This window comes from Sceloporus undulatus, chromosome 7 (genome assembly GCF_019175285.1).
Source record: "Sceloporus undulatus isolate JIND9_A2432 ecotype Alabama chromosome 7, SceUnd_v1.1, whole genome shotgun sequence".
Classification (NCBI taxonomy): Eukaryota; Metazoa; Chordata; class Lepidosauria; order Squamata; family Phrynosomatidae; genus Sceloporus; species Sceloporus undulatus.
In genome coordinates this window covers 50,695,534-50,712,778 of record NC_056528.1, presented here as the reverse complement: position 1 = coordinate 50,712,778, position 17,245 = coordinate 50,695,534, and the positions used below count along the sequence as shown (strand labels likewise).

Sequence of the window (17,245 nt, the reverse complement as noted above, 5' to 3'; positions counted from 1 at the left end):
CTTCCCAACTTTGATGAGAAATAGGCTGATTAGAATCTTTGCCTCAGCATGTCTTCATGCAGCACCACTATTGAATAATGGTGATCCGTGGGCAGTCAGATCCATGGATTGCTAGCCCATCGATCCAAAGGCTCCACTGTACAAGCGTTGATGCCTTTGTTGCTTCCAACAGAAAATATGCTTCTGTTGGAGATGGCAGGGTGGGGAGGAGAGAAATGACACCCCTCTCCCATATTCATACCCTGGTGACTCCATGGAGCGCCACCATTTTCTCACCATCCTATCTCAAACATATCCCATCTCTTCCGGTTTCAGAAGCTGGGCCTGGTTTTCAGAAGCTAGCTCCAGGTATAGCTAGGACAGACTCTTTCCTGAATCTTGGACAGCCTCATTGTTACTGATCAGAGTTGGCCATAGTGAGCTAGATGGACCAAGGGAGTGAAGCAGTCAAAACCTGATCCCTCTGGATCTCCCTCACCCCAGGCCATAGGATTGCACTGGGACAACTCATCCCTGTTGGCCCTAGACTTACTGAACAGGTATGGCACACCTGCTGTCTTTTCCTTGTGGTTGTGGTGTTATTATAATAATAACTATCTCCACCACCAAGAAGTACACAATGTTTAGCCTGAAGGTAGCCAGCCTGAATTTTGATCTGCACCGCCAGCTTGTAAACATCTAAGATGATGATGGTGCTCCTTTTGGAAACCCTTTCACCATTGCTTTATTCACAGCGGTGGTTCAATCTTCACTCAAAGTTGTTATACATACCCTTAGATTGTGATTTCACAAGGTGCAGCCTTCCTAGGAATGTTGTACTAAATGTCCCAGAGTAAGCTTTTCCAGATTTGCAAAACACAATATGCTAAGAGAGGGGAAAGGATATCAAAAAGAAAGCTAAACCTCTTCTTTTTTCCTCTGGTGTATTCAGATATTTCTAGGAAAGAAGTTTTGATATGGGGCACATTTCATAACTTGGTATGTTCACCATTACATAAGTGCCTTTCACCAGTATAACCATTTCATGTAACAGTGGTGTATCTTTGAATGGTGAGTCCATTAAAGTGGGGGGGGGACCCTACAAATCTGGACACTACAGCGCATTAAAGGTATTTTCCTTGTAAACAGTCATTATCCCAGGTGTGGCCACTTTGTATAAAGGATTTCTCCAAAGCTGTTGTGATATCGGCACTTACAGTTTAAATGGCTTTCTTTACGGACCACCCCTCCGGTTTTCATTAAGAGCTTGCTAACTAATAACAGGTTTGCAAAGCCACAATATTCTGATTTTCTGGGGCAGGGAGGAGATAATGACAGTCATGTTCGATTCAAAATACTTACTCATTAAAAATGGTACTTGGGAGCCTTTTAAACCTTAGATGTCCGTGACTTTAAGACTGCGCTGAAAACACTAATCATTGAGATTATTAAGTGCTCAGCAGAAACCAGGTAATTGTTAATGAGCCTTATTTAATAGCGGCTGAAGAGCTATTCATATTCAGGAGCAGGTGAAATACTTAATTACGAGTCTTGAGGTACTAATGGGGAATGTTGAGTTCCCACCTTGACTTGGCTTTGAGTCCCATTCTTGGAAAGGAGCTAGGGCAGATATGGGTTAAATGCTGAGTAGGGATACAATGGGTTTGCTTTTTTTCTTCCCCCACTTGACATGCGCCAAATAGAATTGACATTTGGAGCATCTTTCACCTTTGGAAATTAATGGGGGGAAAGTAGCTGAATAACAAAGCTGGGGAGATCTGACCTTTCAATCTGGACAATCCAAGAACCATAAACCCAGACAGGCAAATGCCATTCGAAGGCTTTCATGGCTGGCATCTATCATTTTTTAACCCAAAAAACCCCTATCCACTCATATTGTTTGCGCATGTGCGTTGTGTGCCTTCAAGTCGTTTCAGACTTATGACGACCTTAAATCAAACTTCGTGGGGTTTTCTTGGCAAGTTTCTTCAGAGGTTTACTATTGCCATGCCTCTGAGGCTGAGAGAGTGTGACTTGGCCAAGGTGGGTTTATATGGCTGAGCCCGAGTCGAACCCTAGTCTCCAGAGTCGTGATCCAGTGCTCAAACCACTGTGCCACGCTGGCCCTTGATTTGCTGGTCATGGAGGAGATAATGACAGTCATATTCTATTCAAAATACTTACTCATTAAAAATATTAATATTAATTTCATGGGAATGTAACCCATTCATATTGGATAGTATTAAATTCAATGGAAATGTAGGCCTTGAGTTGCCAGGTCAAGACTATCCCAAGCCCTGAGACAAGACTTGTGATGTCACAGGGGACACGTGTGACATCACAAGGATGATACATTAAAGATGATTCACAGTGTTAGAAAGGGACCACAAGGACCATCCACTCCAACCCTTGCCATCGCAGAACCCCCAAGAGATAGTCATCCAACCTCCATTTAAAGGTCTCCAAGGAAGGAGAATCCATCACCTTCCAAAGCAGTCTTACCTTTCATAGTGTTGGAGTGATGGTGGAAATGCACATAGTTTTTCCAAAAGGATGCTTGGTTTTCATGTACTTTGTTGGGTTTTCATTGTCACAATCTGCTTTGGGGTTTTGATTATATAAGAATGGGAAGCGGGGTTGTTAAAATAAAAAACCTTCAATTAATAAAGTCTGAGTTAACATGGTGTCTGGTGAGATGTTTGGGCAAAGTCCTCTACTTGACATATCCAACTGGTGCAATGCAAAGAGATAGGAGGCCATCCTGGAAGTCCTGGGTGCAAATCTTGCCTCTGCATAAAGCTCTTTGGTGTAGTCCAGAGCAGGCCACCTCTCAAAGCATCTCATCTGCATTATGGGAATAATGCAGTATTGTTGTAAGGATGGCACTGTAACATGATAAGTGAATTGGTTTGGATGCTCCAAAGCTGTCTATCAATTGTAAATATGGAGCCAAGTATTATTATATCTTCAGGAGAATTGATTGACAGCTAGCCTGACAGGGGAACGCTGACTTTGACCCAACAGGAGCGGTGTCACCATTTTCCCAGCATGCTTTGCCTCAGGTGTGGACCCCTTGGTTGCCGAAGAAGTGATTCCAGAAAGGAATGTCCCTGGATGGCGTCTAGGAGTTGCTTAAACACTTAGCATTCCATACAGCAAAGATCAGGATATCAAACCCGGAGAATCAGAAGGCAGATTTAGTCTGTGCATTGAGATTTACGGCCGTTGGGTTGAGGGAACAACTCAGTAGTCCTGCTGGCTTGCATGCGTGCGTTATAAAATGGCAGGCAACAAAAATGTTGTTTGCTCCCAGGCTTGTAAGATGCAAAGAAGCACAGCTTGAGTTCCTATCCGTTGCTTGACTGGTTTCAAGTCTCTTTGCACAAGGCTGCTTGAAATTCAGAGCAGAGGTCCTCAAAACAGTAAACAGACCCCCTTTTGTTTACAGGCCCCACAAAAAGAAAAACAGTGGGCCCTTGGAGTAAGCGAACTCCAAGTCCATGAAAACGGAGGGACGACTCTATATTATGGGACTTGAGCATCCACAGATTTTGGTATCCTTGGGGAGTCCTGGAACCAAAATCCAATTGATACCAAAATCTGTGGATGCTCAAGACCCATAATATACAATCGCACCACCATTTTCACAGACTTGGACTTCACGTCCCTCGCCAGTTCGCAGGCGGCAAACAGAGGGGGACAAAATGGGGGACGCACCACCATTCAAGCCAATGGGGCTTGAATATTGGCAAATTTCCATTTCTGCGGAGGGGTCCAGAACAGATCCCCTGTTAAAATGGAGGGGCAACTGTACATTGGCATAATAAAATGGTGTCCCTTATATAAAATGACCAAGTCAAGATTTACTTTTTGGAATATGTCGCAACCACAATTATTGCGTTTCCCCCCCCCCCCAAAAAAAAATATGTATTGTTCCAAAAAATAATTTCTTGAACCACTTTGAGATTTGTGAATATGAGACAAGAATTACATAGAAAGACTATGGGAAAAGACTATGGCAGGGGCATCCGTAGGGGCATTTGGGGATGCAGAGCACACCGGGTAACACCCGACATCGGGGTGACACCATTAATTTTACTCCTCTGTAATTTTCTTTAGAAACATCACGCCTTACCAAATGTTCTCTTTAACCACATGGAACTATGTTCATGTAAATACATTTAGGGTGTAATTTAAAGGTATGGGAGGAAGTCAATGGGGGAGTGACCCCAGGAGTTGCCACACCAGGTGATGCCAACCCTAGCAGTGAAAATGATTCAGCCTGGCATGCAAGGATAAAACAAGTCAACGATTTCCATCCCTTCTCCCTTTTAGTTCCATGGCAAGAGGAAACACTTGATCTGGGGAATTTACAAAGACATATCCTTCTGCCATCATTGAACCATATTACCAGGAACCTAGCCATTCATTATAGTATATGGTCACAGATTTGGTACAGTAAAATGGTGTCCCTTGTATAAAATGGCAGGATCAAGGTTGGCCTTTTGGAATTTTATCTTGGGAGCCGCCTCGGGTCCCTTTTGGGGAGAAAGGCGGCATAGAAATGAAACGAAATAAATAAATTTATATGTGGAGTTGAAGACTTTCATGGCCAGAATCCATAGTTTTTTGTGGGGTTTTCGGGCTACGATGAAACATCAGGAATAAACTCATCCAGAACACAGCCATATAGCCCCAAAACCCCACTAAAAACTATAAATAAATTCATACTCCCCCCCCCCCATTATTTTCACATTGTAGATGGTTGAATCCATGGATAAACAATCCATGGATACGGAGGGCTGACATTATGACAAACGTCACCTTTTCTCGTGTCACTTTTCCCTAGGTTTCCGTAACCTGCATGTGGATGACCAAATGGCGATCATTCAGTATTCCTGGATGGGCCTGATGATTTTTGCCATGGGATGGAGATCCTTCACCAACGTGAATTCACGGATGCTTTACTTCGCGCCGGACTTGGTCTTCAATGAGTAAGTCCTGGTTCTCTTTGCAATGTGTAGCTCTTGACTCTTGGACGTTGGACGCAGTGTCTTTGAGCTGGAAGGGGCCTCATGGGCCATGGAGTCCAACCCCTTGCTCAGTGTAGGATCTCCAGCTAAAGCAGTGGTTCCCAAACTTTAGTCCTCCAGATGTTTTGGACTTCAGCTCCGAAGAGCCCTAACTATTGGCTAGGCTGGCTAGGGTTTTGTGCTGTTGAAGTCTAAACACCTGGAGGACCAAAGTTTGGGAACCACTGAGTAACAGCTTCCCCAGTAGATAGCTACCTGGCCTCTTTTTGAAGACATCCAGAGAAGGAGACCTTCTCCAGAGAATGGGCTCCGTTGGCCAACCTCTCTTGCTATCAAGAAGTTCCTTCTAATGTTCAGTTGAAATTTACTCTCCTGAAACTTAAAACCATTAAACCTAGTCCTACCCTCTTCCTTGCTATTCTCAAGCAAGCCAAAGTTGTTTTAGTTCCTAACAAATCTTGCCAAGAAAGCCCCATGATAGACCCGCCTTAGAGTCACTGTAAGTTGGAAACAACTTGAAGACACTCAATAACAACATCTTCCAGTTGCTTCACTAACTCAGTTGTTGCAGCAGCAACAACAACAAAAGCAGGCTGGTGTGATAAAAGTCCTAAAGAGAAGAGATTCCATCTCAACATTAGGAAGAGTTTCCTAATGGTAAGAGCAGTTTGGCAGTGGAACAGATTGCCTTGGAAGGTGGTAGACGCTCCTTCTTTGGAGGTCTTCAAACAGAGCTTGGATGGCCATTTGTCTGGAGTGCTTTGGTTGTGTCTTCCTGCATGGCAGGGGCTGGGATGAGATTGCGCTTGGGGTCCCTTCCGGCTCCCAGCCGCTGTCTTCCATTCCTAGGTCTCCTTGTGTAAGGATTTCAGTTTCATCCTGCCTCTGTCCCATGATCCTTCTTTGGTAGTGAAACAGGACAAGAGGCCTCGCACATGCGTCTCCCCGCTGCCAACTTTCCACTCATTTCGTTTAGGTGATAATGGGCTGGACTAAGAATAGCATTTTTATGACACATATATGGGGGGAGGAAGGGGCAGCTCCAAAGGGCCATGAAAGAGAAATGCTCCAAAACAGGATGTTAATTCTGATGGTGCGACATCTCGCATTTACTTGCTCCTTCCGCTTTCCTTTTTCTTGCTTTTCCCGGCCCCTTTCGTGCAAACTCTTGAAATCCACCCATCTAAGATGTATTCTTAAAATCTCCTTGCAGCTTTGCAGGCATAAAATGGCAGGCATCTCTCTTGTCCTGAGCAGCCCTGGGATGGTACAGCAAGCCCCTCCAGAGCCCATAGTGAGAGAACAGGACGTATGCATCGCCCCTCGTAAAAGCGAGGGAAGCACTTTGCAGAGAGCATGCCAAGGAGGAGGATGGCACCGGTCCTAGATGAGTAATGGCCTCGTAATCCTGGGGAGGTTAATTTGCCAAGCTATAAATCAAACTCCACCAAGCACTGACCAAGCAGGTGCCGTCCCCTTTTGCTTCGTGTTGTGAAACGCCAAGCCCTCCATTCTCCCCACTGATTCCTCCAGGCTTTTAAGTACTGAGATGTTCTCTGTTGACATAGATAAGGCCACTTCTCATCACACCAGTGATGCACAACCAAAGATACAACCAAGTCATCAGGATAGGGTTGAGCAGGGGGTTTCCATGGCCAAGCGGGGATTTGAACCCTGATCCCCAGTCATAGACCAATGCCCAAACCACTGTACCTCTGTCCCATCATCATCACTCCAGGTGACATTTTGCACCCATGTGCCCATGGCCCTGAGAACAAAGTTTTCCATGACGCTCTCCCGCATTTTCTCCTGTTTCCCTGGGAGAAAATTTGCAAATCAACCTGTCCCTACCACCTCCTTATTTACACCCAGCCCTCTAAACCAGCTTTCCTCAACCCTCCAAACATTTTAGACTGCAACCCACCCCTCCTCGTTCAAAGCCATTTGCCAGACTAGCTGTGGCTCATAGGAACCAAAGGCCAAAAATATGGCAGGCACCTGTTTGCAAAAGGAAATTCTGAAATTCTGTTGCTGTTGCGAACATCCACTGCTTTGTGGCTTTCCCTGCTTGCGCTTAACCTGGAGAATAAATTATGCAGAGAGATATTCACACAGCTCAGTGAACGAGAAAACAAGGCGGGATGAACTGCAGCCGGAACAAGAGGAGGCTGTGATGCCAGCGGCAGGCAACACAATAGAAGTGCTGTTCTGATAGTAATTTACTGATGTGGAATAGCGACAGAGGAACACCCACACTTCCTTGTAATTATGCGTCTCATTACAAGAGCCAGAGGAGGATCTGCGGGTCAGGAGAGGTTCCGGGTCACGGGGGGTTATTGGATAGGGTTGGATAGGGGTCAGGCTCCGAGTGCTGATCAGAGGAGTCAAAGGTCTGCCCCATGAAAGAGATGGTGACAAGCCCGATCCTCACTTGTCCCCTTCTGGTGAGTTTCCCCAACCATGGATGTTGTCTTGCTCCCTTTTTATTGGAGTGCATCACTGTTCTTTTTTCAAAAGATGAGGCAGGTCATGGAAAGCACCAAACATAGGATGGGAAAATGCATCCCATGACCTTCGTGCAAAATGCCCTCATGTGCCTTCTGTGTGACTTGGATGGGTAACTTCTCCATGGTTTTAGGAGGGGAGTTGTGGGCTGTTTTGGGCCCAAGGGAGGCCCTTTTGTAACAAGAAGTGACCCAGAAAAGTGTAATTGGTCATGGAAGAAAGACTTTTAATAATGAGCTGTATTGTCTGCATTTGTTGCTACTGTTGTTGTTTTTTTAATGGGGTATGTTTTTACAGCACTTTTGATACCATTTATAGTTTAATTCAGTCAATTTTGGGATGGGGTGCAGAGGACTATTCTCTGGACCTTGTCCTCTGTCCAAAAACCTCCCATTGCCTGGGATCTTTGAAGGCATGGGAAGGACCTATGCCATTAACAGGTGGGAAAAGGCTATATGCCTGTCGAATCATCCTTTAAAGAAAGGGAGATGGAAAAGGAAGAGTTCTTTGGCATGATTCCTTGGTTTCACTTTCATCTTATATGCTGGCATCGGCTTGTCTCTCCTCTCCTTCCTAGGTACCGGATGCACAAATCCAGGATGTACAGCCAGTGCGTCAGGATGCGGCATTTGTCTCAAGAATTCGGATGGCTACAGATCACTCCCCAGGAATTCCTCTGCATGAAAGCTCTGCTCCTCTTCAGTATTAGTAAGCAAACCTATTTCCATATTACCTTCTTTCTGCTGCTAAAGTTCTCATTGGTGTTGTTATTTTGATGGTGTTGGTGGTGATGATGATGATGATGATGATGATGATGATGATGATGATGATGGACAAGGAGCCCCTTGGCTAAGAGAAATATGTATGCATGTTTACTCACTGTTCAACAGTTGATTCAATGGGGCTACTCTAGTTGGGAGAAGCCAACAGAAGTTAATGCTGTTGTCAGCCCCAACTAGAGTAGGCCCATTCATAGATTCATAGAGTTGGAAGAGACCACAAGGGCCATCCAGTCCAACCCCCTGCCATGGGATTTGTTCATGAGTTGACCCACGTTCAGTAATTGATTCAGTGGGTCTACACTAGATGGGCCTAACCAGGAGGATTCAGGCTGTTGTCTCAACTACAGTAGACCCTTTCACTCAATGGGTTTCATTTACATGTTGGCTATTCCATGCATCACAGCAAACAGACTGCATCATAGAAACACCTGACTATGGAGAGGTGACCAGATGCTTCTTCAAGGCTGTTTGGCCACCATGAAGTGTGGAATGGCCTTGTGGGAAGACTAATGGGGGTTGCCATTAAGTCAAGTCTTGTGGGAAGACTAATGGGGGGGTTGTCATGTGGTTCAGCGTAGCATAAGTCAGCATGGGCATATTTATGCTACATAGAGAGGATGTCAGACTGAAGCCAAAGTGCTGTTCACTCCCGGGTTGCTTTTCTTCTTTGCTTCTACCTATTGCTGTTTTCCTCCTGTGCCTCAGTTCCAGTGGATGGCCTGAAGAATCAGAAGTTCTTCGATGAACTTCGGATGAACTACATCAAAGAACTTGATCGTATCATCGCTTGCAAGAGGAAGAATCCCACATCCTGCTCCCGGCGTTTCTACCAGCTCACGAAGCTCCTGGACTCAGTGCAGCCTGTAAGTGGAGTGAAAGCATGGCCACACACGCGGAAAGACGGTTCATAACCTCGGGCGATATCTTGCAGAATCTGCTTAGGCTACGCTTTCTCCTCCATTTGAGGCACAGGGAAGGGGAAGCCTAAAGACCAATGAACTTGTAAGGAGGGCAGGAGACAGTTGTGGCTGCTGAGACGGGGCGGGCCTAGTAGGAAATCTGCATGCTTTTGGGTAGCAGCTGCATCCATGGATGATAAACTCTATCCTCCAAAGCTACTGACAGATTAGTTCCTGCCATTTAAGTGCTTCTAGTCTGCTGTAAGCACATTTTTTAAAGAAAAGGCATGAGCAAGTTAAGTTCAACACACCAGAGGTGTCTACTTACGCAGTGAGCAAATGTAGTGGAACATTCCCAACTGTCTGGAGCAAGTGATCTGTGGGAGGCAGAGAAGACGATATGGATAACAAGCCAACCGTCATCTTTCCTTCCCCAATCCCCCCGCTCAGCCAAATAAGGGGTTCGGAGTAATTCACAGACAGTATCCTATCCCAGTGCAGTTAATTCAGATTTCAAAAGATGCAAGGTCAAAATGCTGGAGATGTCAGGAAAACCCAGGATTCCCTAGGATGTTGCCGAGGCAGTTAAAGGGGAACGATAATATTACAGTCGACTCTCCACATTTGCAGCTTTGACCTTTGTAGCCTTGATGATTCACAGGTTTGATTAATTTGTCCTCTCTAGGAATCTCTAGGGTGTTCTCTCAGAGGTCCCCCCCCCCTCTTTCATGGGAGTCCTCTGCCCTTAACTCCAGTGAATGTGGAGGGTCCACTGTATAATTCTGTAGTGTGGATGGGTCCCAGTTGTTCCCAGTTTGCCTTGCTGTTCTGCAGATCCCCACACTGGGTACCAGTCCTGGGGAAAACTGGTCGCCGTGGTCCGCCACCCCTCACCAACCCTTCTCCTTCTCTCCCGCAGATCGCCCGAGAGCTGCACCAGTTCACCTTTGACCTCTTAGTCAAGTCGCACATGGTCAGCGTGGACTATCCAGAAATGATGGCGGAGATCATCTCGGTGCAAGTCCCCAAGATCCTCTCGGGAAAAGTGAAGCCCATCTACTTCCACAGCCAGTGAGAGGGAAGGGTGACTCCAAGGCCCATCGCCCACCATGGCCCCGTCCAGCCATTGCCTGCCTCTTAAATCTCTGCACTACCGCAACTGCAGTGCCTTGGAATGCTGTGTGTTCCCAGAGACATACAGCCACAACTACAATGACGACAACGATGACAAAAACAAAACTACCTTTCTGGTCCTTTCTGCTATTTTCCTCCTGAGCGGTGGAAGTAGACCTTTCTCTCCTTGGAACGGCTCATCATGCGCTCAGAGCCCCAGCGATCCCTACCTGTTTCCCTGACCCGTGTGTGTGCGCACGCGTGTGTGGTGTTGTGGCATGGGGCCCAGCCGCCCTTGTTTACATTCATGCGCCTCTGGGTTCCCCACAGTGTCTTCAGCGGCCCTGTGTGTTACGCAGCATTGTGGGGTGCATTCGCTTTCCAAAAGACACACACTCACCCAAGTGCGCATCCAATGCGCATCAGCTTTGGGTTGTCCTCGTTGCCACTGTTTCATTTCTTTTCTTAAAAAAAGCAAAACAAAAAACCACACAAAAAAATTAAAAAAATAATAATAACCCAAAATGGGGAAGAAAAAAAAGGTTATTCAGAATTAAATACTAAGGTTCATATTGGGATCGGGTAATTTTCTTTCTTTTTTAAAGAAACAACTTTTTGAGCGGTTTTGTCTGTATGGGTTTTCTTTCCCCTCTTTTCTTTTTTGCACTCCCCTCTTTTTCTGAACTGGGTTTCCGCTCTCTTTCTTTCCAGGATTGCAAGAGAAAAGTTGTTTTTGCTTGTCTCTGAGCCAAGAAAAGGACAGATAGAAATCCTGGAAGGGGGACTATTTAAAAAAGCAGACAGAGGGAATGTAGTAGTAATAGGACTCACTTGCAAAAACGAAACCAGAGAGAGAAGACAACGCAGCGAGTGTCCTGCCGTAGCTGTGGGCATCACACAGACTCCCTTTCCACAAAACTGTGCCTGAGCAAAGGTTGTGGTGCTCCTGCGTGCCGAACCAGACGCGGGACGTTTTTGCTCTGACTATGCATGGGCAGCCAACTTCTTTGGCCGCAGTGACCGCTGACCCAGCCCTTCTCCGAAGTCACTGTCTCTCAGACGTAGCCCATAGTGCTGTGTATCCTCCTTGCAAAATGGCCACCTCTCTGGTGGTCCGCGAGGGAGGTAAGAGTGCTAACTCCACACAAAGTGCCCGATCAACTCTTACGCCGGCTCTTAACGCTCATAAAAAGAAGACCCAACATCTTAAAGAAGAGAAGGTCTTGGAGGCTGACCTTTCCAGTGCCCTGAAGGCTACAGAGAACCTCTCCTTCTGTGGACCATGAACCTCTGAAACCTCGTTTTATCTCCAGCTCACACTTTATGTAACTTGGAAGAAACATCTAGAGACCTCCTCCTTTTTTATTTTTCCCCAAGTGATGGTCCCGGAAGCAAAGCCAAACATGAACTCTGTAGACTTTATGGAGGAGAGGGTCCCTCGTTTGAAACTGCACATAACTTTGGGTCCTTCCTTCGCCCGCTCCGCTTGGGGAAAAGAGAGCAAATACAAGAGCCATTTTTTTTCTCCTTCAGATAGGAGAAACCGACATTTTGTGCCAAAAACCGTAACGGAACCAGCGTTCCCAGGACTTGAAACAACCCTGGTTTGTAAAAATGAATCCCTTTTTCCTATCAAGCTAACCTTGGATGAGTGCAGCCAGTGACTGCAAAATCTCACCAAATGGACTTTCAGCTCTTCTCTTTGAACGGTCGGGGCTGTTTCCAAAAACGAAATCTGTGTGGATAGTTCTTTTGAAGGGGAGGAAAGATGCTTGGGTTTTGGGTCGTCCCCATCGACAGCTCTACCAAATGCATGAAAGTGTCATTACTTCTCGTAATGAAGATGATAACGTCCTCCTATTCTCCAGTCCCCCAATCCAACCTGTTCTTTCTTCTGGTTTCATTCTGCCATTTTCCAGTTCATAGTGAGGTGCACAAAGTTGTCTGGTCCACTCGATTGCTGGGATGAAGGACTAGGCTAGCGGTAACCTAACTTACACTTCAGCCTTTCAGTAGTGTTTGGATACAAGTTGAGTAGCCCCCCCATTGTCAGCCTTTTCCGTTGGATCAAAATCCGGTCATTTCCTCTGCTTTGATGGATCAGGAGAAGCAGCAAGGGTTTTTCTAAACGTTAAGTTCAATGTTAAAATTATGATTGCCTCTTAGTTCCACCAGTACCAGAAAAAAGGTGTTGCTTTCAACAAGGCTTCCTTCGTTGCTTTTAGAAGGGTAAAGTGTGGCTAACAGACTGTACTTTTGTGGTCCTTGGGGCCTCCAACCCATTCCCCATCCCCAACATTTTCTAAAACTTGGCATGATTTGGGGGATTTTTTTTTTTTTGCCCTAAACCAGACAGAAAACATAATAATAATAATAATAATAATAATAATAATAATAATAATAATATCCTTCCATGAAAATTTGGGATGGGCAAGAAGGCCGGCAAGGAGAAAACCTTAGCTTTTGCAAAGCCCCTGCCTTGCATTGCAATCCATTGCTTGAGTCATGGCTGTGCTTTTAAGAGTTTTCGAAAGGTCCTTCCAGAATACCTATCATAAGTATCATGTAAATATTGGATTTGGGGAGAGGGGGACGGTGGTGGGATAGAACTGACCACAGGTTGAGTCTCCTTTATCCGAAATTCCAAAATATGCCAGAAACCCAAAACATTTGTCATGGGTGACTGAGATAGTTGGCACCTTTGCTTTCTGATGGTGCGACGTACGCAAATTTCGTTCCATGCACAAAATCGTTAAAATAATTGTGTAAAAATTGCCTTCAGTCTATTATGTGTATAAAGTGTATATGAAACATAAATGGATTTAATGTTTAGGCTGGGGTCCCATCACCACAGGATCTCATTGTGTACATATATGCAAATACAGGCGCTCCAAAATCCAGATAAAAATCCCAAACCCCTCTGTACCCCAAGCATTTTGGACAAGGGAGACTCGGCCTGTATTTAGCTTCCTTGGGTTCTTTACAGTGGATTTCTGCTGCAGCAGCTTTAAGAGTTTGACAAATACCCAAAGCGCGGTCAATGCCCTAGTCATCAATTCTTTTTTTAATTATTCCTTTTATGCATTTTTATTTTTGTTATAGTTGTTAATAATAATAATAATAATAATAATAATAATGTTATTATGCAAATGTGTACCTACACTTTGGGGACGTTCTGTTGTGCCATGTCGAAAGTGCCCTTCGACCAACAGCCCGGGTAGTTTAGCCCTTTCATTTGTCAGATCTGTTTCTTACTTTTCTAAAACGTACAGAACCTGAAGTCCTTTTCTGCCGGGTGGGAAAGAAAATAAAGCGAAGCGGGGGAATGCATGCATGCCCAGCATTTTGGATGCTGTATCAGAAGGTAGCCTTGAGACTATGGCAAAGTCGCATATGTATCAGCCAAGTAGTCTGGCTGGAGTCCTCTTGGTTAGCCCCAACTAAAGGCAACTGTTGGATGGCCAACCCATTGGTAAATCCAATTCAGTCTCTGTTCTCATTGGGGTAAGGCTTCTGTTTTGAGTTGCCTCTTCTCTTAGGTTCCTCCCCATCCTCCAGAAAGACATGGCACACACCTCTTTTACACTTTGGTTGACTGGAGGATGTACCAAATTGGTGCACATCAGATGTGCAATTCTCTCTCAACACCAGTCCTTCTCTGGTCTTTGGCCAAAATACCCTTCAGCACCTGTGGAAATGAGAATGAAGCCATCCCTTGAAGGCTATTGCAAGTCTGGAGTATTTGGCTGCGGTTGGGCATCCAACTTTGGTGACAACATCCCTCCATCGCAGAGCTCTTGTCATCGTCTTTCCAAGACGGCGGGCGGAGGGGAGGCTGCGCGTGTATTTAAAATTTTCTGGGCTTTCAGCACTTTAAGATGCCTTAGATGTTATTGACATTGTTGCCTGATTTTTTGCTCTCGCTGTCTTTGTTGGCATTGTGCCGTTCTCCTTTTTGGAAGAGGTGTCCTGTCACCGGCAGGCACTTCTGGAAGCTGCCTTTTTGTACAAACGCACCTTGTGTAAAAGCTTGAGCCATTTCTACACTTTGCTTGCAGCGGTTTTTACCCAAAGAATGTGTTGCGAGTTGCATTTACCAAAGAACGTGTATATAAAAACGGGAAGAGATTTCAAGTTTGTTTCACAGATCACACAAATCATCCAGGGGTGGCAAGGGAGCCTTCTTTGCCTTGGCACCAAGCTTTCCATGGGGCACTGGGGAGAAGTGGGCACGCCGCCCGACTTTATATGGGGTTAGGAGCTCCTTTGTCCTCTTGTTCCTGGCAGGTAATTGTACAAATGTATTTCCTTGCACGCCGAATTTTTTTGCCAGATTTCTGACTGGTCTTGAGCCGCAGATAATCTCTGTTGTGGAAGGAAGAGGCACAATCGTTTTGGGGGACATGGTTTGCACTAAGGGAGGAGGGAAGTGGAGAAAAGCACCCCCATATTTACTCTCCATTTGGGGGCACTGAAGGTACTCTGTGCTCAGAGAGTCGGGACGGGTGGGAAAGTAGTCTGCCGCTACTTTTTAAAAGGCACACCAATTTTGGAAAACATGCAAAAGATGGGTGGGCAAGACCAAGCTCTGTAAAGGTTGTTTATGTTGCCATCGCCACCTTTCAAGTTGCAACCTTTGCATCCATCAGAGTGTAGCTATGGGAGGGAGAAAAGGATAGGAGAGAAATACCACCCAAATCAAAATTTTGGGCCGGAACAGACAGGCCAAAATAAAACTGCTTTGGACCACTTTGGAAATGTGCTGTTTAAATGATGCATTCATCCTAAGAGGCTGGAAGTTGCACCAAAGCCATGCTCCAGTCCTAAGGACTGGAACGCAGCTTTGGCACAGCTTCTAACCTCTTAAGATGCATGTGTCATTTAAACATGCATTTCTCCAAAGTGACCCAAAGCAGCTTTATTTTGGCCTGTCTGTTCAAGCCCAAAGTCCCCTCATCAAATTCCGCTTTGCTTCCCAAATTTTTAGCACTGCAGTCGGTAAAGGCTTCGGTTGAACATTTTGCAATAGTATGTACGCGTGCAAAGAGAAGGAGAGGGCCAAGTGACCCAGGAGAGGCGAACATAGCGAGTGGAAGGGTCCTAGGTGTGAATGGTGTTCAAAAGCTCACTAGAAATCGGGGGAACGAAGGAGGGTTTCCTGCAGAGGCTGAATTATAATGGAGGGGAGCAGACAAGGCATTCATTTTGGCATAGCTGCGCCACTGCATTCAGAAGCAAAAGAGAGATGCTTCTAATGGTGTCTCTCAGAGCGAAAAAGGAGCCAGGTTCAAGCTGGGGTTGCAGCTTGAAAGTGGCGCTGCAAAACATAACATTGCCACAAGGCAGTTGTGCACCACTTTAGGTGCACTGGTTTTTGTTTTTCAGCAGACGCATGAGAAGACAAATGCAAATCCTCCCTCGCTCCTGCACTTTGCAGTTGCATCTCCGACCCTTTGCACTTACTGCGTAGGGAGCAGAGGGGGCTTTGGAGAAAGGTGTTGGCGTTGTGCGCATTGTGTTATTCTCCATTGTCCTGGGGTTGTAATGACACCGTCCCTGCTAAGCATTTAGAACTGTTTAAGGTGGTTTGTGGGATATTCTGTAATGACTATGGCACTTACCAAAAAAAAGGTTTGAAAGAAATGTTTTTATTTGTAAATCTTATTTGTGCACTTTTTAAAAAAAAAACACCAAAAGTTAAGGCCTACATATATGTAGTTTTAAAAAAATAGATAGATAGATAGATAGATAGATAGATAGATAGATAGATAGATAGATGCTATAGATATAGGGTTTCTGGGCTGTTAGCCAACAGTCTTTGTTTGCACTTAAAAGCGAAGCCTTCTTTGTGGCAGAAGGTTTCTGGGATTGTAGAGTTTGCAGTTGTCTTAAATGCAGCCAGATAAGCTTTGGGAAGCTAGCAGAGTATCTAAAACCAGCAGGAAAAGCTGAACTGTGTAACAGTGGAGTAAGTTGCAGACGAACGGAGGGCATCGTCCTCGTCTTTGAGAAAAAGCTCATAAATACATTTTAACAAAAACAGCCCGTTTTGCTCTGTCCGAAGCCAGTCCGGGCCAAACGCACACCAGCTCCCTTGGGTCACAAGCGTCCGCACCGAAGGAACGGTGGTTTTTCTTTGCCTTTAAGGAGTCAAAGCAAAAGGCGTCCTGTGTTAAAGTCGATCGATTGAGAGAGATTTGGGCATCGACTTCACCGGAACCGATGGCGCCCGGCGTCAGGAACATGGACTGTGCAGTTTTCATTGAAACAGACCAGATTTGGACAGGGTTATTTTTCCGCTTGGCAATTGTACCTTGCAAAAACGTACATCGAGAAATACACAAGCACTCCATCCTCAAAGGAGAGTTTGCAATGACTGCTGTTGGGGTCTGGAGACCACCTAACTCTCAGAGAATAGAGTTGTTGCTGTTGTTGTTTTCCTGGTCCATTGAAGCATACGCCGGGGTAGTTAAGCCAAGCTTAATGCGAGGAAAGATTAAAGGTTTTAAAAATCAAATGAATCCCTATTGAACTGTTTCAGTCCATGTTAGTTCGGGTCTAGCCCTTCGAGGCAAACAAACTTCATGCTCTATTTCAGCTTGCTCATTTTTCTCTCTTTCTCTGTTTTTTGGGGGGTTGATCTTGGATCCTGTTGTTTCTCAAAATACAATAAAAACGGAAAACTTTGGTTGTTGGGAAACGCTTGTGTGCATTTGTTTGTCCGGTGTTTTCTCTTGTTGGGAGCCCATAACTCTTCTCTGGGATGGGAGAAAACGTTTGAGCAGAACGGAAACTCAGGCCAGCTCCTCCCCGGTCAAAAGACTAGGCTTCGGCCGTTTTATTATCATTGCTTTTATTTTCATTTTTATGATTATAATTATTAGTCAGGAGCGGGTTTACAAAACCAAGCTTCCCTTGATCGCTAATCTATTCG

General features: G+C 45.3%; 1 protein-coding gene across 1 annotated transcript in view; it reads left to right on the top strand.

Annotated features, from left to right (window-relative positions):
• Window positions 1–17,011, top strand: part of AR (androgen receptor) — a 127,882-nt gene extending 110,871 nt beyond the window's left edge. The window contains exons 5-8 of the mRNA XM_042480045.1: window positions 4,829–4,973; window positions 8,095–8,225; window positions 9,005–9,162; window positions 10,118–17,011. Of these exons, the coding sequence (XP_042335979.1) occupies window positions 4,829–4,973; window positions 8,095–8,225; window positions 9,005–9,162; window positions 10,118–10,273 (590 nt within the window). The 3' untranslated portion in view covers window positions 10,274–17,011. The remainder of the gene's footprint in view (window positions 1–4,828; window positions 4,974–8,094; window positions 8,226–9,004; window positions 9,163–10,117) is intronic.
• Window positions 17,012–17,245: the final 234 nt, after the last annotated feature.